This window comes from Miscanthus floridulus, chromosome 18, assembly GCF_019320115.1.
Source record: "Miscanthus floridulus cultivar M001 chromosome 18, ASM1932011v1, whole genome shotgun sequence".
Classification (NCBI taxonomy): domain Eukaryota; kingdom Viridiplantae; phylum Streptophyta; class Magnoliopsida; order Poales; family Poaceae; genus Miscanthus; species Miscanthus floridulus.
The window spans coordinates 38579761-38603173 of NC_089597.1; the positions used below are offsets into that span (position 1 = coordinate 38579761).

The 23413-nt window shown below is 42.1% G+C and overlaps 3 protein-coding genes and 1 non-coding gene across 7 annotated transcripts; 2 read left to right on the forward strand and 2 right to left on the reverse strand.

The window, feature by feature from the left end:
- Positions 1 to 8945: 8945 nt before the first annotated feature.
- LOC136522916 (pentatricopeptide repeat-containing protein At3g20730-like) lies at positions 8946 to 12660 on the forward strand. 4 transcript variants are annotated; one of them, XM_066516714.1, is made up of 4 exons: positions 8946 to 9721; positions 10115 to 10977; positions 11081 to 11416; positions 12352 to 12660. In XM_066516714.1, exons 1-3 carry the CDS (start codon positions 9085 to 9087, stop codon positions 11186 to 11188), a joined length of 1608 nt encoding a protein of 535 aa, XP_066372811.1. In that variant the 5' UTR covers positions 8946 to 9084; the 3' UTR covers positions 11189 to 11416; positions 12352 to 12660. The 4 variants fall into 4 exon arrangements, with proteins under 4 accessions (XP_066372811.1, XP_066372808.1, XP_066372809.1 ...); XM_066516711.1 differs by having other exon boundaries at positions 10115 to 11416; XM_066516712.1 differs by lacking the exon at positions 12352 to 12660 and adding an exon at positions 11986 to 12166 and having other exon boundaries at positions 10115 to 11416.
- A 2367-nt stretch (positions 12661 to 15027) lies between these two features.
- TRNAD-GUC (transfer RNA aspartic acid (anticodon GUC)) lies at positions 15028 to 15099 on the reverse strand. Its single transcript has one exon. It is a non-coding gene; the product is annotated as a tRNA-Asp (tRNA).
- A 354-nt stretch (positions 15100 to 15453) lies between these two features.
- On the forward strand, positions 15454 to 16330 carry LOC136522451 (uncharacterized). Its single transcript, XM_066516270.1, has 4 exons — positions 15454 to 15672; positions 15769 to 15875; positions 15980 to 16105; positions 16187 to 16330. The coding sequence occupies exons 1-4, from the start codon at positions 15588 to 15590 to the stop codon at positions 16328 to 16330; spliced, it is 462 nt and encodes a 153-aa protein (XP_066372367.1). The 5' UTR covers positions 15454 to 15587.
- Positions 16331 to 16630: 300 nt separating this feature from the next.
- Positions 16631 to 21359, reverse strand: LOC136522450 (polyadenylate-binding protein 2-like). Its single transcript, XM_066516269.1, has 6 exons — positions 21193 to 21359; positions 21004 to 21103; positions 19426 to 19496; positions 17308 to 17499; positions 17056 to 17171; positions 16631 to 16951 (listed from the first exon to the last, which is right to left on the reverse strand). The coding sequence occupies exons 1-6, from the start codon at positions 21280 to 21282 to the stop codon at positions 16909 to 16911; spliced, it is 612 nt and encodes a 203-aa protein (XP_066372366.1). The 5' UTR covers positions 21283 to 21359; the 3' UTR covers positions 16631 to 16908.
- Positions 21360 to 23413: the final 2054 nt, after the last annotated feature.

Sequence of the window (23413 nt, forward strand, 5' to 3'; positions counted from 1 at the left end):
CATTCATCATAAAACAAAAGAACAAAACATTATCATGCACTATTCATTGTGATCACCCCAATAAGGATTCCTTTTTCTTTCCTTTTTAATTTTGTATTGTCCCTGTTATATTGGGTGTTTTTCACAGGAGTTGCTAATTATATTCCCAGCAACAGTTTATCACTAAGACAGGTTAAGAAACTAACTACAAGCCATCATAATGATAGACCATTATTTTGAAATTTAAATTCTAAAGCATGACCGAGTTTCTACATTTGATTGTTGGTAACATTCTGGAAGAAGTCCTAGATGAACTTTTTTTTTAAATTTAATTATTACTTAAGACAATAGTCGACATCTTGCACCGCTTGAAATGTGTGTTCTCTGTGTATGTCTAGTAATGCATCATTCGTCTTATCATTTGAGATGTATTCTATTCACCAACACACACTTATAGTCAAAATAAAAGACGAATTGTCAGGCCAAATAACATCTCATCTATTCAAGATATCAGGTTTCATTGTTGAAGAGAAACAAAAATAGAAATGCTAGAGGCACAAAGTGATGCAAATGTTAATAGAGAAGAAAAAAAAAACCTTTGGTACCCTACTACTTTCAATACTTTTGCATAGTTCTGAAGTATATAAAAGGTTCAAATGAAAATTGTAGCCAGAGTATTAGAGATCAATGCGTTGTACAAAAAGTTATCTGATCAATTTAAAACCAAGTTCATAACTTGGGATACATACATCTATTTTTTCAGAAAAGGCAAGCCCATGTAATTCATGGAAATCAGGGCTGGTCAACTCAAAAGATGGCGCGGAACGCCGCGCCCCAAGATTTCTAGTACATATATATACGTCCCACGTAGACCTTATGTTTGTAAACATATGTTAGGCCACAATGACTACAACCAGGAACAAATATAGTACAACAATGTTGATTACAATGGTCAGAAAACTCTTTGAAAAAACTGGGATTCTACACATAGATAAAGGGTTGTGTTTTATTGTAGTTCCTTAACAAGAGCTTGCCTCTATATTTTACTCGTATGCACTCCTGTATCGCTGGTTTGAATACTACATCTCCAACTACACCATTGCAAAACAAATATTATGCGATAATTCTCTCTCAAGACTCATAAGCATGAGGTCATTTTTAGAATACTATTGTTATCATTACTTTTTTATTTCTATTTTGCAACACATCTTGATGAGTTATTCATTCAGAGTACCACCTGATCAATTGTTCATATATGTGACATCATGCTAAAATGAATTGTTCATATATGTGACACTAGGGAGAGTCTGAGCGTCCATGTAAAACTCTTCTAACCTCCTAGGGCGCTGCTAAGGCGTGTTGTATTAAATTTTATCTCTACCTTAATACAAAGACACGCAAACCTTTTGCGTGATCGAGAGAAAAAAAAACATCATGCTAAAATGAATTGTTCATATATGTGACAACATGCTAATTTAAAAGATTAGGCTATGAAACCATTCTATTCTGAATGTGTTAGTTTTACAGTACATTTTAAATATGCCTTACTTGCAATCTATTAAACAATTTAAACATTCCTTCTTATTATACCTTTTATTCTTACCTCCTTACAGGTACTTGCCATTAAATCAAATTTCTGACAATTACTTACAGTTTTGAGGTAAATTGTTTCCCCATTACGTAACAGTTTTGTTCACAGCTTGCTAGGGGAGCAATCAAACAGAGCGCACACTTACTGCCCCAGGAGCAAGCCGAGGATTAAACTATCACATTCAAATCTTGATAATCTTACAATAACAACACTTTTGTTTGTTTGCTAATTTGCAGTAGCACCACCACAAGTAAATTAGCTCGTGGACATGACCAGGTTGTCCAAGTTGAGGTCCAACAAGACTGCTACTGGATAAGTGCATTCATCATAAAACAAAAGAACAAAACATTATCATGCACTATTCATTGTGATCACCCCAATAAGGATTCCTTTTTCTTTCCTTTTTAATTTTGTATTGTCCCTGTTATATTGGGTGTTTTTCACAGGAGTTGCTAATTATATTCCCAGCAACAGTTTATCACTAAGACAGGTTAAGAAACTAACTACAAGCCATCATAATGATAGACCATTATTTTGAAATTTAAATTCTAAAGCATGACCGAGTTTCTACATTTGATTGTTGGTAACATTCTGGAAGAAGTCCTAGATGAACTTTTTTTTTAAATTTAATTATTACTTAAGACAATAGTCGACATCTTGCACCGCTTGAAATGTGTGTTCTCTGTGTATGTCTAGTAATGCATCATTCGTCTTATCATTTGAGATGTATTCTATTCACCAACACACACTTATAGTCAAAATAAAAGACGAATTGTCAGGCCAAATAACATCTCATCTATTCAAGATATCAGGTTTCATTGTTGAAGAGAAACAAAAATAGAAATGCTAGAGGCACAAAGTGATGCAAATGTTAATAGAGAAGAAAAAAAAACCTTTGGTACCCTACTACTTTCAATACTTTTGCATAGTTCTGAAGTATATAAAAGGTTCAAATGAAAATTGTAGCCAGAGTATTAGAGATCAATGCGTTGTACAAAAAGTTATCTGATCAATTTAAAACCAAGTTCATAACTTGGGATACATACATCTATTTTTTCAGAAAAGGCAAGCCCATGTAATTCATGGAAATCAGGGCTGGTCAACTCAAAAGATGGCGCGGAACGCCGCGCCCCAAGATTTCTAGTACATATATATACGTCCCACGTAGACCTTATGTTTGTAAACATATGTCTAGGCCACAATGACTACAACCAGGAACAAATATAGTACAACAATGTTGATTACAATGGTCAGAAAACTCTTTGAAAAAACTGGGATTCTACACATAGATAAAGGGTTGTGTTTTATTGTAGTTCCTTAACAAGAGCTTGCCTCTATATTTTACTCGTATGCACTCCTGTATCGCTGGTTTGAATACTACATCTCCAACTACACCATTGCAAAACAAATATTATGCGATAATTCTCTCTCAAGACTCATAAGCATGAGGTCATTTTTAGAATACTATTGTTATCATTACTTTTTTATTTCTATTTTGCAACACATCTTGATGAGTTATTCATTCAGAGTACCACCTGATCAATTGTTCATATATGTGACATCATGCTAAAATGAATTGTTCATATATGTGACACTAGGGAGAGTCTGAGCGTCCATGTAAAACTCTTCTAACCTCCTAGGGCGCTGCTAAGGCGTGTTGTATTAAATTTTATCTCTACCTTAATACAAAGACACGCAAACCTTTTGCGTGATCGAGAGAAAAAAAAAACATCATGCTAAAATGAATTGTTCATATATGTGACAACATGCTAATTTAAAAGATTAGGCTATGAAACCATTCTATTCTGAATGTGTTAGTTTTACAGTACATTTTAAATATGCCTTACTTGCAATCTATTAAACAATTTAAACATTCCTTCTTATTATACCTTTTATTCTTACCTCCTTACAGGTACTTGCCATTAAATCAAATTTCTGACAATTACTTACAGTTTTGAGGTAAATTGTTTCCCCATTACGTAACAGTTTTGTTCACAGCTTGCTAGGGGAGCAATCAAACAGAGCGCACACTTACTGCCCCAGGAGCAAGCCGAGGATTAAACTATCACATTCAAATCTTGATAATCTTACAATAACAACACTTTTGTTTGTTTGCTAATTTGCAGTAGCACCACCACAAGTAAATTAGCTCGTGGACATGACCAGGTTGTCCAAGTTGAGGTCCAACAAGACTGCTACTGGATAAGTGCATTCATCATAAAACAAAAGAACAAAACATTATCATGCACTATTCATTGTGATCACCCCAATAAGGATTCCTTTTTCTTTCCTTTTTAATTTTGTATTGTCCCTGTTATATTGGGTGTTTTTCACAGGAGTTGCTAATTATATTCCCAGCAACAGTTTATCACTAAGACAGGTTAAGAAACTAACTACAAGCCATCATAATGATAGACCATTATTTTGAAATTTAAATTCTAAAGCATGACCGAGTTTCTACATTTGATTGTTGGTAACATTCTGGAAGAAGTCCTAGATGAACTTTTTTTTTAAATTTAATTATTACTTAAGACAATAGTCGACATCTTGCACCGCTTGAAATGTGTGTTCTCTGTGTATGTCTAGTAATGCATCATTCGTCTTATCATTTGAGATGTATTCTATTCACCAACACACACTTATAGTCAAAATAAAAGACGAATTGTCAGGCCAAATAACATCTCATCTATTCAAGATATCAGGTTTCATTGTTGAAGAGAAACAAAAATAGAAATGCTAGAGGCACAAAGTGATGCAAATGTTAATAGAGAAGAAAAAAAAACCTTTGGTACCCTACTACTTTCAATACTTTTGCATAGTTCTGAAGTATATAAAAGGTTCAAATGAAAATTGTAGCCAGAGTATTAGAGATCAATGCGTTGTACAAAAAGTTATCTGATCAATTTAAAACCAAGTTCATAACTTGGGATACATACATCTATTTTTTCAGAAAAGGCAAGCCCATGTAATTCATGGAAATCAGGGCTGGTCAACTCAAAAGATGGCGCGGAACGCCGCGCCCCAAGATTTCTAGTACATATATATACGTCCCACGTAGACCTTATGTTTGTAAACATATGTCTAAGCCACAATGACTACAACCAGGAACAAATATAGTAGCCCCCCCCCCCCAGGAGTTGCTAATTATATTCCCAGCAACAGTTTATCACTAAGACAGGTTAAGAAACTAACTACAAGCCATCATAATGATAGACCATTATTTTGAAATTTAAATTCTAAAGCATGACCGAGTTTCTACATTTGATTGTTGGTAACATTCTGGAAGAAGTCCTAGATGAACTTTTTTTTTAAATTTAATTATTACTTAAGACAATAGTCAACATCTTGCACCGCTTGAAATGTGTGTTCTCTGTGTATGTCTAGTAATGCATCATTCGTCTTATCATTTGAGATGTATTCTATTCACCAACACACACTTATAGTCAAAATAAAAGACGAATTGTCAGGCCAAATAACATCTCATCTATTCAAGATATCAGGTTTCATTGTTGAAGAGAAACAAAAATAGAAATGCTAGAGGCACAAAGTGATGCAAATGTTAATAGAGAAGAAAAAAAAAACCTTTGGTACCCTACTACTTTCAATACTTTTGCATAGTTCTGAAGTATATAAAAGGTTCAAATGAAAATTGTAGCCAGAGTATTAGAGATCAATGCGTTGTACAAAAAGTTATCTGATCAATTTAAAACCAAGTTCATAACTTGGGATACATACATCTATTTTTTCAGAAAAGGCAAGCCCATGTAATTCATGGAAATCAGGGCTGGTCAACTCAAAAGATGGCGCGGAACGCCGCGCCCCAAGATTTCTAGTACATATATATACGTCCCACGTAGACCTTATGTTTGTAAACATATGTCTAGGCCACAATGACTACAACCAGGAACAAATATAGTACAACAATGTTGATTACAATGGTCAAAAAACTCTTTGAAAAAACTGGGATTCTACACATAGATAAAGGGTTGTGTTTTATTGTAGTTCCTTAACAAGAGCTTGCCTCTATATTTTACTCGTATGCACTCCTGTATCGCTGGTTTGAATACTACATCTCCAACTACACCATTGCAAAACAAATATTATGCGATAATTCTCTCTCAAGACTCATAAGCATGAGGTCATTTTTAGAATACTATTGTTATCATTACTTTTTTATTTCTATTTTGCAACACATCTTGATGAGTTATTCATTCAGAGTACCACCTGATCAATTGTTCATATATGTGACATCATGCTAAAATGAATTGTTCATATATGTGACACTAGGGAGAGTCTGAGCGTCCATGTAAAACTCTTCTAACCTCCTAGGGCGCTGCTAAGGCGTGTTGTATTAAATTTTATCTCTACCTTAATACAAAGACACGCAAACCTTTTGCGTGATCGAGAGAAAAAAAAACATCATGCTAAAATGAATTGTTCATATATGTGACAACATGCTAATTTAAAAGATTAGGCTATGAAACCATTCTATTCTGAATGTGTTAGTTTTACAGTACATTTTAAATATGTCTTACTTGCAATCTATTAAACAATTTAAACATTCCTTCTTATTATACCTTTTATTCTTACCTACTTACAGGTACTTGCCATTAAATCAAATTTCTGACAATTACTTACAGTTTTGAGGTAAATTGTTTCCCCATTACGTAACAGTTTTGTTCACAGCTTGCTAGGGGAGCAATCAAACAGAGCGCACACTTACTGCCCCAGGAGCAAGCCGAGGATTAAACTATCACATTCAAATCTTGATAATCTTACAATAACAACACTTTTGTTTGTTTGCTAATTTGCAGTAGCACCACCACAAGTAAATTAGCTCGTGGACATGACCAGGTTGTCCAAGTTGAGGTCCAACAAGACTGCTACTGGATAAGTGCATTCATCATAAAACAAAAGAACAAAACATTATCATGCACTATTCATTGTGATCACCCCAATAAGGATTCCTTTTTCTTTCCTTTTTAATTTTGTATTGTCCCTGTTATATTGGGTGTTTTTCACAGGAGTTGCTAATTATATTCCCAGCAACAGTTTATCACTAAGACAGGTTAAGAAACTAACTACAAGCCATCATAATGATAGACCATTATTTTGAAATTTAAATTCTAAAGCATGACCGAGTTTCTACATTTGATTGTTGGTAACATTCTGGAAGAAGTCCTAGATGAACTTTTTTTTTAAATTTAATTATTACTTAAGACAATAGTCGACATCTTGCACCGCTTGAAATGTGTGTTCTCTGTGTATGTCTAGTAATGCATCATTCGTCTTATCATTTGAGATGTATTCTATTCACCAACACACACTTATAGTCAAAATAAAAGACGAATTGTCAGGCCAAATAACATCTCATCTATTCAAGATATCAGGTTTCATTGTTGAAGAGAAACAAAAATAGAAATGCTAGAGGCACAAAGTGATGCAAATGTTAATAGAGAAGAAAAAAAAAACCTTTGGTACCCTACTACTTTCAATACTTTTGCATAGTTCTGAAGTATATAAAAGGTTCAAATGAAAATTGTAGCCAGAGTATTAGAGATCAATGCGTTGTACAAAAAGTTATCTGATCAATTTAAAACCAAGTTCATAACTTGGGATACATACATCTATTTTTTCAGAAAAGGCAAGCCCATGTAATTCATGGAAATCAGGGCTGGTCAACTCAAAAGATGGCGCGGAACGCCGCGCCCCAAGATTTCTAGTACATATATATATGTCCCACGTAGACCTTATGTTTGTAAACATATGTCTAAGCCACAATGACTACAACCAGGAACAAATATAGTACCCCCCCCCCCCCCTCCCCCCCGCGCAGCCGAGCCCATGAAGCCCCCTTTTAGCCCCTCTGCCATGGGAGCACTGTGTTACTTGTAACTTATAAACACAGCCACCATCTTATTTGTTAACCAAGACATTAGATTGACCATAAAATCTATGGTCCTAGTAGCAAATATGGCTTCGCTCTATGTTTCCAGAACTTATTTCCCAAACGAGAAACGAAAACAACATAAAACATTGTTTTAAATGCAGGTTGTAACTCGCAGATATGAAGGGCAAGAACCAAACCGAGAGTCCATAACGCTTGCAGCAGCAGCATTTCCTCATCCTCTTCTTGAAATTTGATTCTATGTTATGCGTTATTGTGTAATTGATGAATGGATAGATGAAATCCAAAGAACACAACAGAACAAGTTCGTACTAGTTACCTCAATATGCGTTATTAAAATGAAATATGTTCCTCGTTCTAAGAATGCCATTTAATTATAGTAGATACACGTTGAATCTCTTGAATAAACAATGCAAATGTATATACCTTTCGGTAACATGGTTTTTAAAAACACCCTCCTCCAATCGCTTGAATTAACAACCTAACTTATCAGCCATGGTACAGTGTTTTTCTCTTACAACAAATTAGCGAACAGTACTTTTCAGCCTGGCTTTTCAGCGAAACGAACAGGACCTCATCAGGCAGAGCTTGACAAAAGCAAATAGGAGGGTCAGGTCTAGCTAAACTAAGCTATAATCACCATGAACAATGCTAAAATTACTATTTATTTAGTGGAGAATCAGTTAGATAAAGCAGGCCATAGCCCAGCTTGGTCTCAACTAAGCTCCATCTCTGTGTGTGAGACTGCACAAAAGAACCACTATTTATTTTAATATTACTATTTGATAGAGACTTTAATGTTGAGGACCAAAGTTCCAAAAAATATTGAGGACCTAGAATGAGATGTTAAGCATTCTGTGACTAGAATCTGGGTTGGACTGGAAAAATGGTCAAATCAGAATTTTAGGCCTGAGTTTGAGTTTGACCCAACGTTGTCGGGCTATTTCTCAAGTTTTTTTTTCTATTTTAGGTCATGTTTTTTGGGGCTAGGTCGTCCATGAGTCAAAAACATACCTCTGACCTAATCTGATGCATTAGCGATTTAGCGGGGCAGAGTTTTTCTAAGCGCATCGAGTGACCATAAGCAGGTCTATCTATGACCCCATTTTGAGTTTCTTTTCTACAATGGCATTTTAGGCTTCTTTGGAATGGTGGAAAACTTTCTATTTTCTTTTTTTTTCATAAAAACGAACATATTTCTATAAATTTTGTATGAGCTATCTTCTGTGATTAAAATCAAATATGCAGCCGGCCCGCCGCGAGAATCGAAAAATCTCACCAAAGGCATCGTGATACCATGATTCTCATTTCTCACCGCGCAACGCAGAAAAACCACAACTATGAACTTACCGGTCTACCGCCCGTGTTTTTTTATGCCGCGACCCGGAGGCCGCAGCTGCTCTACAGCTCTACCGCACCGCGTGCCACCGCACCACAGTCCCCATGCGTTTCAACGGACCCTGCTACACAAGCAAGCCGCCACCAGCGCCGTTGTCTACCTCGACTGCGGCAACCTTCTCCTGCTACTTTCCCGCGCGACCTCAACACAGGCAGCAGGATGCGATAGACCTGTTGGTATTAAACAGCAGTACAGCACGCGCCAACAATGAGCCATGTCAATGCCCCGAAATCCGCCGCCGCGCTCTACTCCTCCCTGCTCCTGCTCCAGAGCTGCATCGGCGCTAACGCGTTCCGGCAAGGCAAGTCCGTGCACCACCGGGCCATCATCACTTCTTCCGCCTCATCACCTCCGGACCTCCACCTGAGCACCAAGCTGGTCATGTTCTACTCCCACTTCGGCGACGTCGCGGCCGCACGCGCGGTGTTCGACGGGATGCCGCACCGGAGCGTCGTGTCCTGGACGGCCATGGTCTCCGGGTACGCCAAGAACAGCCGGCCCCAGGAGGCGCTGGAGCTGTTCGCGCTCATGCACCGGTCCGGCGCCAGGCCGAACCAGTTCACGTTCGGGAGCGCGGCGAGGGCGTGCGCGGGCGCCCGCTGCGCGAGGAGCGGGGAGCAGGTGCACGCGTGCGCTGCCAAAGGGAGGCACGCGGGCGACATGTTTGTGCAGAGCGCACTCATGGACATGCACCTGAGGTGCGGGTCAGTGGGGGACGCGATGCGACTGTTTGCGGAGATGGAGAGGAAAGACTTGGTGTCCTGGAATGCCCTGATGAGGGGGTTTGTGGACCGGGAGCATTGTAGTGATGCGCTTGGATTGTTTGCTTCAATGCTGAGAGATGGTATGATCATGAATTCTTTTGTCCCTTTGCTGTCTGTATGCAACTCAATCCACACTTACTCTTGTACCTTAGCGTATCATTACATCAAATTATATCTAGAAAAAAGAAATGGCTATACATCAAATTAGTACAGCTAAGTTCATCTAAATAGAAAGTAATCCTTGTACCCAAACAAAACATTGTTTCTCTCACATAATAGACAAAATACAATCACTGATACTGCTGTGCTGAATATTCTTGACTTGTATACAGCAATCCTTTTCAGTGACTGCATGCCCTTTTTATTTTATTTTTCTTATAGCAGCACAGCGCTGTGATTTTTTACACCAATTCAATATGATATATCCTCTTTTTTCATTGGGTTGCCAATCTCTCACATCAATAACTTAACAGAGATGCTACCTGACCATTTCACATTTGGAAGTGCTCTAAAGGCATGTGGAGCAATCAGTGTGCTTTTCAATGTGGAGCTAATTCACACTTGCATCATCAAGCTTGGTTATTGGGACGAAAAGGTTGCTACTGCATCACTTATTGATTCTTATGCAAAATGTCGGAGTTTAAGCAGTGCGAGGGTGATATATGATTCCATGTGTGAACCAGACCTTGTGTCATCTACGGCATTGATCAGTGGGTACTCCATGGATAGGAACTACAGTGATGATGCAATGAAGCTCTTCTGTAAGATTCATCGAAAGGGCTTAAGAATTGATGGTATTCTGTTAAGCTCCTTGCTTGGTGTTTGTGCTAATGTAGCACCAGTAAAATTCGGGACACAAATTCATGCTTATATGCACAAGATGCAACCAATGGGTGATTTGGCACTGGACAATGCTCTTGTTGACATGTATGCAAAGTCAGGAGAATATTTGGATTCCAGACGCGCTTTTGATGAAATGCCCAGCCGAAATGTGATTTCGTGGACTTCACTTATTACTGCCTGTGCACAACATGGCTTTGGAGAAGATGCTGTGACCCTTTTTGCTAGGATGGAGGAGGATGGTGTGAAGCCAAATGATGTGACATTCCTTTCTCTTCTATCAGCATGCAGCCATTCTGGTATGATGAACAAAGGGATGGAATATTTCACTTCTATGATGAGCAAGTATGGTATTGATCCAAGAGCCAAGCATTACAGCTCAGCTATTGACCTTCTTGCTCGTGGTGGTCAGTTAGAAGATGCATGGATGCTTCTTCAAAAGACGAATACTGAGTGCAAGTCATCAATGTATGGTGCAATGCTTGGAGCTTGCAAGGTACATGGCAACATGCCTCTTGGAGAAACTGCAGCTAAGAATCTTTTCAGTATAGATCCTGAGAGTTCTGTAAACTATGCTGTGCTTGCAAACATGTATGCAGAATCATGTTTATGGGAGGATGCTCAGAGAACAAGAAAATTATTGGCGGAGACATCCAAAGGAAAAGAAGTTGGTTTCAGTGTCATATAAATTAGGTTATGGTCGATAGAGATATTTTCATCTTCAGAAAGTGAAAGGGGATGGCTATTTGGCTCTAAAAATGATCAAGATGAATCTGAAACTCTGATCTTCTTTTGACTATGTTCCAAGACCCCAGATGGACTGTAGATCCAACATACATGACAGCTGTTGAAACTCTGACCTTGTGAAGGCTTAGCCATTTCAATTAAAAAGTAAGGAGCTTACAACTTTTCAGCAGACACCATATTCGTCTATGGTAAGTGTATCATTTGTTTCATAGTACAATTGTTTTGTAGTTTGTTTATTATGCTTTCTTTGAGGTTTAGGTTCCTTTTGAATCCATACATTGCACCTCCATTTCAAACTATGAGTCTTTTTTATTTCAAACTATGAGTCATTTTTGTTTTTCTAGATACATAGTAAAACCTGCCAGAATGACTTATAATTTGGAATAGAGAGGGTTTATTTTAGTTTTATAATTTGCATCTTTAAATTTTGAAATCTGTCATATGTCTCTCATTTTGTCTTTTGTCATAGTTTGACTGACCATGATTATGCATTCATGTGTTATTTTCTTAGTTCGCTAAATTATCTGCATATATTTTGTCACCTCTAGGAAATTAAGAACATAGTAATAGTAAGAAACATATGCAGAATTAGTATTTCTGTGACCAAGAGCCATCTATGATGTATACTCTTTTTTTATTAAAAAAATGACTAAAAAACTGGCTTGTGATTACCAGTTTTGTATATTGATATTGTAGAAATGAAACCTAGCATTTACAAAGTTAAAAAGGAAAGGCATAAGCTAAAAACTAATTACAGGCTGTGCACTAGGGCTTCCCAAGACTTTTGCTCCCACAATGCACCAAGCTCATGCTTCTTCCTTAATCATGTGGACGATGGTATTCGGCGGGCTGTCACCTCTGGAAAATTCACAATGCACCAGGATCTCTATTTTAGCATGATATATTCTTATGGAGTCATCTAGAAATATACTTTTTAATTGCGGAATGTGTACCAGATGGAAATCCAAAGGTTGAAGGGTTTTGGAATGACATGCTAAATTTGCAATCTCCTCTGTTCTGTCTAGGGCTCGGCTTAGTAACGCGCAGGAAGTAACCTGACTGCCATGAACTGCTTCAGTGGTGTCAGAACTTAGTATGTTGCTGAACTAGTTGTGCAATGCAGGGACTGCATCGTTTCCTATTCTGCTGAATTGATCACCGTGATCATCGTCTGGAATGCAAAGCCGGCGAGGCATTAGCAGAGTTGACCGTGTCAATGTAAGGTGGGTTAATCATGCCCTGGATTGCTGTCGGATGCTGATTTCCCAGATCTGGTGGAAAGGGCTGTTGTGGTCAAGGTACCCCATTTCGCCAACACTGGGTACTGCCTGGGCTTGTACAGTAGCTTGTTCTCTGTTTTTTCCCGTGCTTGTACAGTGCACGTCTGGTTCGCTTCCAAAAAAACGTTTTAATACTAGCTGTGTTTCGAACTTTCGATTGTCATTAGTTAAAATAGTCTGTTTTTTCTTTTCCTTAGGCAACAGACCGGAGAGAACCTTGTTGGGTTTGTTCTGATTAGGCAGAAGAACGGGATTTTCAATTATCGGATAGTTTGTTCATCTTTTCCTTATGCAACGGCCGGAGAACCTTGTTGGGCTGTCCTGGTTAGGCAGAAGAACTTCTGACCTTGATGGCCGTTTGATAAAAAAAAAGGTTAAAAAATAATAATAAAAAACCGCAGTTGCCGGGGATCGAACCTGGGTGGCCCGCTGTGACATGTGGGAATACTCACCACTATACTACAACTACAGATGGCCAACGGGCCGGCCCGGCTCAGCCCAGCACGGGCACGGCCCGATGAGGGTCAGGCCGGCACGCCACGTCGTGCCTCTCGGGCCGTGCCAAAGCAGGCCTCGTGCCTGGCCAGTGGCCCAGGCACGGCCTGCCGGGCCAATTTTCGGGCCGGGCTGGCCCGAAAAGCACGGTCCGCGGCATGGGTCGGGCTAGCCCGTAGCCCAAAATAGGTGAGAGAGAGGGGGGGAAGGGGAGGGTGCCGCTCGAGCTGGATTCGGAGGAGGAGGCCGACGCCATCGAGCTTGATCCGGAGGAGGCGAGGAGGAGCGGCTCGAGGCCTTCACTGCGCTCAACGCCGCCGCGCTGGAAGAGGTGGCCGGTGGAAGTGAGGTCGGCCGGTAGAAGCAAGGTCGGCCGGTGGTGCGTGGGGCGATGCGACTGGAAGAGACGCCTACGTGCTCGACGGTGTCGAGGAGACGTCGCCGCGAGGGTGGTGTGGAGGAGGATGCTGGTGCTGTTGGGTGCGGGGCTGTGACGCACGAGCGGGGCTGGGGGGCGAGGAGTCGCGTGACGCGACTCGCGACCACGACCGCGAGAATCCAGAGGGCGTGCGGTGGCGGGGTGCAGCGTGCCGCATGCGGGGATAGGAGAGTGGGAAATAAAGTTAGGGTCAGGGTATAGGAGGGGGAGTGGTTGGGCTGTTAGTAGGCTGCAGTAGCGCAGTGGGCTGTTAGCAGGCTGTGGTAGTCACCGGACTAACTTCGTGCCTACCTGTAATTTTGGGCCGAGCCAGGCCGCCCAGTGTGCCTGAGTAGCGGTCCAGGCACGGCCCTAGGCATCGGGCCAGGCTGGCCTAGGCCCGTGAAACACCGTGCCATGTCGTGCTCGTGCTGGGCCAAAATAGCGGGTTTTGTGCCATGCCAAAGGGCTGCGAGACATCTAAAAGTACAACGACTTGGTTGATCAGTTGTTTTTCTAAGGCCCATCTACACGTGTTAGTTTTCAAAAGCATTTACAGTCTTGCTAATTCTGGAATCGCGCGAATCTAGCACGAGTTTTTCAAGACGGGCGAGCTCTTCAGCTGCCGGCAGCGTCGGTCAAGTGCAATGTGCCTTGCGTGCTCCCATAGTCTGTGTCATCCCAAGTGCAGATTTTGGCTGGCTTAAGTAAAATGCGCGTGTGCCGTGTGAGCTTGTGCAGTTGTGCGTGAGTTCTAAATACTACCAGCTTGTACTCGATCAATTGAGGGCGTAAGAAAATCATGCACCATCACACCGACAAGGTGCGAGTATGACATGGTAATTTGGAAACCTCCTATGGTCTAGGGTCTCAGCTTTCTTATGAGATACTTACAAAGTTACAAATAAGCAGGAAGTAACCTGACTGCCATGAACTGGTTCAGTGGTGTCGGAACTTAGTATGTTTGCTGAACTAATTGTGCAATGCTGGGACTGTATTGTTTATGTTCTAATTGCGCACCATGATCATCGTCTGAAATGGGAAGTCTGTGAGGGCATTGGCAGGGTTGACCGTGTCAGTATAAGGTGGGTGAACGCTGCCCTGTACCTGTAGTGCTGTTCGGTGCTGATATTCCCCAGCTAATTCGAAGGGGCCTGTTTGGTACAGGTTATAAGCTGCTTATAGTCGAAATAAGGTGAAATCTATAGCCAAACGTTACGTTTTTCAGCAGTTTATTCTGACCATGCCTATTCCCACAGCTCTCATTTGTACTTAAAAAAACAGAAGTTTGATCAGACCAGCTTATTTTAACCGTCGCTTTTTCTCTATTTGTGCAACTTATCTGGAAAACGCTTCCCAGATAATCTGTACCAAACAGGGCTAAGGTCTAGTGGAAAAAGGGATGCTCTTATCCGGGTAAGAACTAGCAGTCATTCAATTTTTTTTTAAAAAAAAGAGCTAGCAGTCGTAGGAATTAATCTATTTTGAGAATGGACCTTTACGCGTAAAGGTTCAAGTGATTCTGCTGCATCTTTGTTGGTTTGATGATCAAGGGCTGCCAATGAGTAAAGAAAAGGTTAAAAAGCCAAAAAAAAACAAAAAAAAACGCCGTTGCCGGGAATCGAACCCGGGTCACCCGCGTGACAGGCGGGAATACTCACCACTATACTACAACGACTTTGTTGTGTGTTGAAATGAACTAATTTATCTTATTATTTTATCCAGTATCAATGAGCTTGTGCTATTCCCTTCGTCCCTGAATGTTTGCCATGATTTTGCGTACCGATAACTTTGACTCGATTTATAGAAAATGTATGCAACATTTCTATTTCCAAATAAATTTATTAAAAAAAACTAGATTCAAATATCTATCCAATGATACTAATTATGTATCATAAATATTAATATATATTTAGTTAAAGTTGCTTCTCAGGAAGCGAAAACGATAGACATTTAGGGACGAAGGGAGTATACGGACTCAAATGCGAGTTTCAGCTGCTGCCACCGTCGGTGAAATGCAATGTGGCTTTCGTGCTCCCTATCTCATCCCAATTGCAGAATCTTCGTTGGCTCAAGTCAAACACCGACGTGCTTTAAAGGGAGAAAAGTCAAACGCCGACGACGTGCGGTCATTCAGTTGCTCTCGTCCTGCTATTGTAGGTTGTGATGCTTGGGCTGGACGCCGCCGGCAAAACGACGATCCTGCACCGGCTGCACGTCGGCGAAGTTCTGTCGACGGTGCCGACAATCGGTATACAATCTCAACTCTCAAGCTACGTTGATCCTAGCACATATCCTATATGGTAGCATTGAGGTATTGCGTGAATTATATTTTTTGTTGCTGCAGGTTTCAACGTGGAGAAAGTTAATGTGGCCTTCACGGTGTGGGGCGTTGGAGGGCAGGACAAGCTGCGGCCACTCTGGAGGCACTACTTGAGCAACTCGGACGCCTTGGTATTTTCAGTTTCCACATCTTCTGTGTTCTATACAGCCAATCGCGTGGACGCGTCATGCTGAACAGCTCAAGCTGTTACCTGCTTTTGTATCTGTCGTCGCAGATATACGTTGTTGATTCGACGGACAGGGACCGGATTGGGGTTGCCAGGGAGGAGTTCCAGGCAATCGTTAAGGACCCGCTCATGCTCAGCAGCATTCTTCTCGTGCTCGCCAACAAGCAGGATATGGTAATCATCAGTGACTCATCCAAAGCAAACCGAGGCAGACAACGCCTCTCATCTGTGTTCGGTGTTCCTTTTTCTTCGCAGAAAGGCGCGATGAGCCCCTCCGAAGTGGGGCAGCGCCTGGGCCTGTACGACCTCAAGAACAGGACGTCGCGTGCCGTGGGGGCCTGCGCGCTCACAGGCGAGGATCTGCACGAGGGGCTTCGGTTGGCTGGCAGCGACCCTTAAGGACGCGCACACATGGGGAACCTCCGTCCGCTTCTAGTTCTAGGCCATTTTTTTTTTCCAGGCGTATCACCATTTCCGGCGAATAGGCAGGCCATTTTGTCGAATTGAGTCTGTCGTTTGGCTTAAATACATGCTTTTGGAAAGGAACGAAAAAAAAGGGCTGCAGGTGAGTGCCTCAAATGCTCAATGACGCGAGGTTGAGGTTTCTCTACAGAACACTGAAACCAGATGTCCAACAACCACAACACGATGAATGAAAATACTTAAATCAGATATGGAAGTGAAGAAAGAATGCATCAGCTTATACAATCATATTCCAGGCTTCAAATCTATTCAAGCAACAAAGTGGCAGCATCACAACAGTACCTTCCGTGTGACTAAATCATAATCGTTTTGCATAACTGTAACTGAAACAATACAGTACAAATCTTGAGCATCGTCAATATGGAAACAACGTGTCTGAGAACATCCCGAATAAGCTGTGTGTGAAATAATAGAACGCGGGAATAAGGTCCAGCCTTCTCCAGAATCTTAACCGATTATCGTCCATGTTCTGCAACCATATAGAAACCCGAGCTTCAAAAATAAGGTCTTCGCGGGCGGCGGAATCTGGGGAATCTCCTGCATCAACAAAAACAAACCAAAGGAAATGATCAACATTCTGCTCTTCTTGTTTTAAGAGAGTCAAATGCCGGCATAGCTGAGCAAACAAGTAAACAACTCACCCATAGCCATAAGGACTATAACCATATGGCCTCATGTAGGGGTGGCCATGGTAGGGATTGAAACCTCGACCGCGGGGTTGCTTCATCCCAGGAACGTTAGTCCTCTTTGGTGCCACCTGATGAGAAAACAAGGTAGTAATGTCAACATGCCACCGTCTGCCCGACGAGTACAGGGATGGGTGCAAAATGGGTATAAAGCGCCCATCGGATGTTGATGTTCTTAGTAAAAGCAAAAAATACCAAGATTCACACCTTGAGTTGGCGACCATGCAATTCTGATTCGTTCAACTTAATAGCTTCCTGAACAGCTTCAACTTCAACAAATTCCACATAAGCAAAACCTTTTGGTTGCCCAAACTTGTCAGTCAGGATTGTCACTCTGTTAACGGTTCCACAAGAATTGAAGTGCTGCTGCACTTCTTCTGGAGTGCATGCATAGTCAACCTGCAGTTGCAATTACACCGAAGTTGAGCGGACTTGTAATGTTACATATTTCAATAACCAAACAGCTGACAAAAAGACATATATACAATAAAACTTCGAACCTAAATTTTTGCAGACAATACATAATTCATTTGAAACAACTAATATGTCAGTGCATTAATAAGCTGTCTCTGTTCACATGGACGTAAATAGTATTGGAGCCAGCTGCTCCAAATAACATATGAGAGATTAGCTGAACCAGAGTCCAGAGCTAACTTGAATTTGTAAAGATGCGTCAGTTTGATTATAAAACACATGCTTTATTAACTTCCTATGTCTGTATATATGCTACAGTTCTAAAGCTGCTCAATCAGGTTTTAGTGACACAAAGTATGTTCCAACTAGGATAATCAGCAGTCCCTCAAATTGCTTAAATGATGCTCAAAGGTGGTTACAAAGTTAACAAATTAATGAATCCACATTACCACTGGCCACTGCACAACATAGCAAGTTCGTATCAAAATTACCAGTTCAATTTAAGGGCATCAAAAGTTAATGTTCAACAATTTTCACTAAAGCACACATCTACTTTGCATCTTCCAGAATATAGCTGAACTAAATGAATTGATGCAACATGTCAGAAACATGTGTAATGCGTTGCCCTCAAAAATGAAATACGTATTTACTTACACCAGCTGAAAGTTGATAGGTCCAGAGCATGATAAACATATAGGTTGTGCATTCATAAAACAAGCTAAATTACAACCAGACCAGTAACATTGTCAATATACACCATAAACATAATATACAATGACTAAAAAGCAACATAGTCCATTACTAGCACTAGACTAGTATATATCTATCAATACGGATATCTATCTTCTCCAATACATGACATTTTTATGGCATGATAAGGAGTGTCAATAGGGTAAAATTTCCTAGAATCCAATTGATCAAATTATTAACCACACATCAAGGAAAGTATTTGCCGTGCCTGCAATGACGGATTCATCTATCGTAACATACTGATGCAGGTTATTGATATGATTTAACAATCTACTATGTCTATACTTTATACTATGCCATGCAGTAAACATGCCAAGAAATAAAATGGATACTTTAGGGATTGTAGTGAACTAGGGACAAGAGAATATTGGAAGATCAACTAATGGATGATTAGTGATTACTGGACAGTAAGGTCCCAAATAAAAATTGCTTCAGTGTGAAAGAGGATTAATGAAATAGATAAATTGCAATAGATGTCAAGTGTAAGATAACAGGGGGAACATCTACAGAAACATATAACAATCTCAATACACTCAGAAATGAGGTCAAACTTACATGCCATGGCTAATGATATCATTCCACATCAGTAACACGAATGTGCCTGACGCATTCTCTGCTGGCTACCCTGGGGGATAATTCCTAGCCTATGACATCATTTCTCTCTTTTTTTCATTTTTTCTATACTTTTTTTACTTTTTTCAAATCATTTTTTTCTATTTTTCCTTTCTTTTTTCAAGAACTTCTTTCTTGGATTTTTTTCCTTTCCCCCACTAAGCTAACACTAGAACTTGTGCTGAGACTGAACCAGATGCCAAAACTTTGATAGAAAGGCTTGATGACAGCAGACTAACCTGCGACCATTGGCATTGTTCAATCAACACAAAGGAGAAAAAAAATAGAAAAATATATGATAAGAATAGGACCATATGTGCACTAGTTCAATGAAATAGAATGGAACTTTTACTAATGAACTGCAAACTAATACAATCCACATAGAAATTGGATTTCTAGTGGAGCATGGCCAAATAAACATACTATCTACTGGAAAATGACAATCAATATTTTATTAAGCCCCCGCCACCCCCCCACCAAATAATATCATATATCCATTGAAGTATACATAAGTCCCCTTAATTTGCTTAAAGAGGAGATAAAACTTACATTTCCAATGAATACCGACCGAGAATCCATCTCCTCTTTGTTTTCAGATGTGGTTGCATTGGGATCTACACCTACAGAAAAAGATCAAAGATTGGTTGTGTTAGAGAAATAACAAATGAATGATTACATAGTTATATTACAGCATGCAATCAAACCAAGGCTAAAAGCTTGCCGCCGTTTGGATAGGGGGGGGGGTGGGGGGGGGGGGGGGGGGGGGGGGGGGGGGGGGATTGGGATCCAAATCTATAGGATTGCCTACAATCCTAAAAAAAACGACCAAGTGCCCATTTTACTCTCCCAAACATGCCCCTACATGTATGGACAAGCTAAAAAGTTCAGCTAAAACACAAAGGTTAAGTTATTCAACAGAATAAAAGGCCCAACAAACAAAGAGGGGATACCGATCCAAAGTTCAAAAAGGCGCTAGGCGGTTTCTAGGCGACGACCCATGGCATAGAGCCTAGGCGTTTTTCTAGGCGTTTTATACAAATACATATATTACATCTAAAAGAAAAAAATAAAGCAGAACAGTGGGCTTATAGATGGGAAAAAAGGCCCATCAAAGAGTCCAGCTCAACTTTCCCCACTCCAACTCCAACCTTATTCGCTGGCTCCTGCCAATTCGAGCCGCACGCCCGTCGCTGCCGCCTCTGCTCGTGCTCGTAGCGCGTCGCGCGCCTCCTCTGCCTCCACCCGCCGACCGTGCTCGTCGCCAGGCACCTCTCTCCTCCCGGTCGCGCTCGTTGCCAGGCGCCTCGGCCTCTCCTCCCAGCCGCCGCCCGCCCTCCTCCCGGCCACCGCCCGCTGCCTCCTGGCCGCGCCCGGCCGCGCTCGACGTCTCCGCTGGCACCCGCCATCACTCAGCGGCTCTGGATCTGGTGGGGACGCCACCTAACCTCCGCGTACCCCCTTAGGCGAGGCGGTGACCCTCTGCCTAGCGTTGAAGCGCGCCCAGGCAAGCGTCTAACAGCGCGTTTTTGAACTTTGTACCGATCACAAACTAAGCTTTCCAGCTCCTAGGATACAGGGTGACAACGATAACATAGTGGGTTTCACACTGGGTGTAGTTGAACATGACAGAAGCAGAGGATAGGAAAGAGAGATGTAGGCCATAATCACCCATCCCACACCAAATCTACCAAAACAAACTACTACCCCAAGTCCCAACCTGTAATAGCATTACCTGTACGATTGTGAATCAAAATCAGGTGCTGCACTTACATCCACAGTTCAACACAGCAACTAATCATCGTAAGCAACGAGTCCAATCTAAAGAACAACCAAATGGCTTCTATTGCAATCAGCAAACACTCATTGATAAAAGATGCAAGTTAATTAAAACAAATTTCCCAACCACCCTACTATAGACGAACTCACGAACAATTGTAGTGTCGACACATCAACAGAAACAGTGACCACAGCACATCGTATAGCTTCAAGATCCAACTCGAATTCCCAACTACTGCTAAGTAGCTGCAAGCCAACGCAAATGTTTTGCGCAACGACCCTACTTGAGATACAGATCTCTAATAACTAACACGGAAAAGCTGCGCGCACGGGATAGAGGGGATTCCGAACCTTGCATCTCCTTGGCGACCTTGGCCTGCATCTCGCGGAGCGCGGCGGCCTCCTCCTCCATCTCCTTGAGCCGGCGCTTCATCTCGTCGAGCTCCTGCAGCTGCGCACGCGACGGGGTCAGTACCGCCGCTAGGGTTTGGGCGACGAAGAAGCGGCGGCGGCGGGAGGTGAAGGGGTGCCGAGCGGTACCTTGGTGGCGTCGTCGCCGGCGGCCATGTCGACGTCCTCGCCGTCGACGGGGATCTCCTGGCCGTACACCTCGTGCTCCTCGTCCTCCATGGCCGCAGGGCGCCGCGTGCTAACCTCGGCTGCTAGGGGTGACCAGATGCGGTCCGCGAATCCGGTTTCGGTCGGGATAGCCGAGTAGGGAAAGGACTGGGCCTGGCAGGTTTATATATATAGGCGGAGGTAGCGTGTCGGACCAGGATGGGTGGTGCTGGGGTGTAGTTGGGCTTTCTTGGCCCATCACGTTCTTCAGTCCGTTTCTCGATCTGTTTGGGCTCGTCTTCAGGCCCGGAAATGTTGGCTGTAGCTAGAGGCCGCAATTGCGAAGGACTCCTGACAGTACCATACTCATTTTTCCTCTGCAGAGTCTGCATGACTCGTGTGTGTTATAATAATAACACTGATATACTAGTAGTATATATTTATTTATATTTAGGAAAATGAAAATGCTCTAACCCGAGCGTCCGATGCAGGGGCGGAGCCAGGATTTGACATTAAGGGGGCCGTGCAAACCGGCAACAATCATGTGTTAAAATACATACATGACAAAGATATATATAACATCCAAATAAACATTTATGTTATGATAAAAAGAAGCTGAAAAAACTAAAAAAAACGAAGGAACATATTTAATTAGCATTTGGTCTCTAACCTTCACCAGATCAATCTAATTCTTTGGCCAGGAAAAGAATCACGGTAACAACAAGTAGTAGGACGGGGCAAAATTAGTTTACCCTAGATCCTAAAAGTTAAATAGCAAACAATCGGTTACTTGTCGTTTAGTCTTGGACAAAACGGTCACTTAAACGGGTATAGTGGTCATTTAAACAGGTTAAACATAGGATTAAACAGAAACATTGTACCACTATGTAGCGTTTAAATGTTGAGTACACAAGCTAAACGACCATTTAGACGAATAGTGGCGAGAACATAGATGTCGGGTTCATAAACCCGGGGTCCCCAATGGACCCGCTTCCCTGCAATACTTGGCCCAGCAGGCAGCGCAGCGACAGCGCGCGTCTGGGCCGACCCAGATACACAATGACAGGCCGAGACCACGATCCGATCCCCGACCGGCACCTCCAGCCAGGAGACCTAGTCGGAGCCCCAACCGAAAGGCCTGGCTATGGTGGGACCACAGTCCGACTCCGACCCCGTTCCTCCGACCGGGGATATGTCAGACCTTTGCTCGCCTCTCTTTCCCGACCGACACGGTCGGGGCCGACTAGGAATGACCGACCAGGACGCCTGCTCGGTGTTGGTCCGGGGAGCAGACGGAGCAGGATAAGGTAAGGTGCTTAAGTCAACCGCAATACCGAGGACCGTATCCTGCCATGCCCTGCGCACCTGCAGGACGATGCCGCCAGGCCATGTCAGATGGACACTATACAGCCTTCCAGACGCGTCAGAACACAAACAGTATTGTGAGCGCCGTCGATGTCGTCCCTAGCGAACACTGTGCAGCCTGCCAGGTCATGAACAGTAAGGTGGGCGAACACTGTGCAATCTGTTAGATACAGCAGGTCATGAATAGTAAGGTGGACGATGGCGTGCCGTATCCAACGGCGTGGGCAACAAGACTAGGTAGCACACGTACACATTCTCTCCCTTTCCGTCTTTGACTTGTAAGGCCATCCTCTTCATCTATAAAAGGGGATGCGCTCTCTCCTAAAAGGACGACGGCTAAATAGCTCAACAGCTCGATAGCTACACAGTCTACACGCTCTCAACAGCTAATAAGCTCGGACACACAGAGCATACGCTCCAATAGTTAGCGCATGTTTGAGCATCCATCACTCTCTTCCACTCGGTTCAAAGTCCGACCGGACCTCTAACACCCCTTCCTATTCCTTACTCGTTTGTAACCCCACAGCAAACTTCGAGCACCTAGGCTCAGGAATAAAATCGCCGAGCGACTGAAACTGGATGTAAGGCATGTTGCCTGACCAGTATAAATTGTCGCAGAACCGATCAATTTATAAGAGTACAAGTACAATGGCAGCCCGCAAGCGGTCGCACTGTCATACTTGAACCCATATAAACCCGGTAGTCCGTCGAGTACCATGACGGGTCTCGATAAACAATTTACAACAACCAAGATCGTACATGATTCAACATACATGCCACATATTACATAAAGTTCACAGATACAATTCTCCATCAAAGTACGAATAAAAGTTATTAC

Bases quoted from the DNA above. Each gene is read 5' to 3' on its own strand.
- LOC136522450 (XM_066516269.1), bottom strand. From the start codon at position 21,282: ATGGAGGACGAGGAGCACGAGGTGTACGGCCAGGAGATCCCCGTCGAC. The intron at 19,497-21,003 runs GTTCGGAATCCC...CTTTTTCTGTAG, and splicing joins GGTCGCCAAGGAGATGCAAG to GTGTAGATCCCAATGCAACC. The intron at 16,952-17,055 runs GTGAGTTGTTTA...TTGTTGATGCAG, and splicing joins TATAGTCCTTATGGCTATGG to GAGATTCCCCAGATTCCGCC.
- LOC136522451 (XM_066516270.1), top strand. From the start codon at position 15,588: ATGCTTGGGCTGGACGCCGCCGGCAAAACGACGATCCTGCACCGGCTG. The intron at 15,673-15,768 runs GTATACAATCTC...TTGTTGCTGCAG, and splicing joins GTCGACGGTGCCGACAATCG to GTTTCAACGTGGAGAAAGTT. The intron at 16,106-16,186 runs GTAATCATCAGT...TTTTCTTCGCAG, and splicing joins TCGCCAACAAGCAGGATATG to AAAGGCGCGATGAGCCCCTC.
- LOC136522916 (XM_066516711.1), top strand. From the start codon at position 9,085: ATGAGCCATGTCAATGCCCCGAAATCCGCCGCCGCGCTCTACTCCTCC. The intron at 9,722-10,114 runs GTATGATCATGA...ATAACTTAACAG, and splicing joins TGCTTCAATGCTGAGAGATG to AGATGCTACCTGACCATTTC.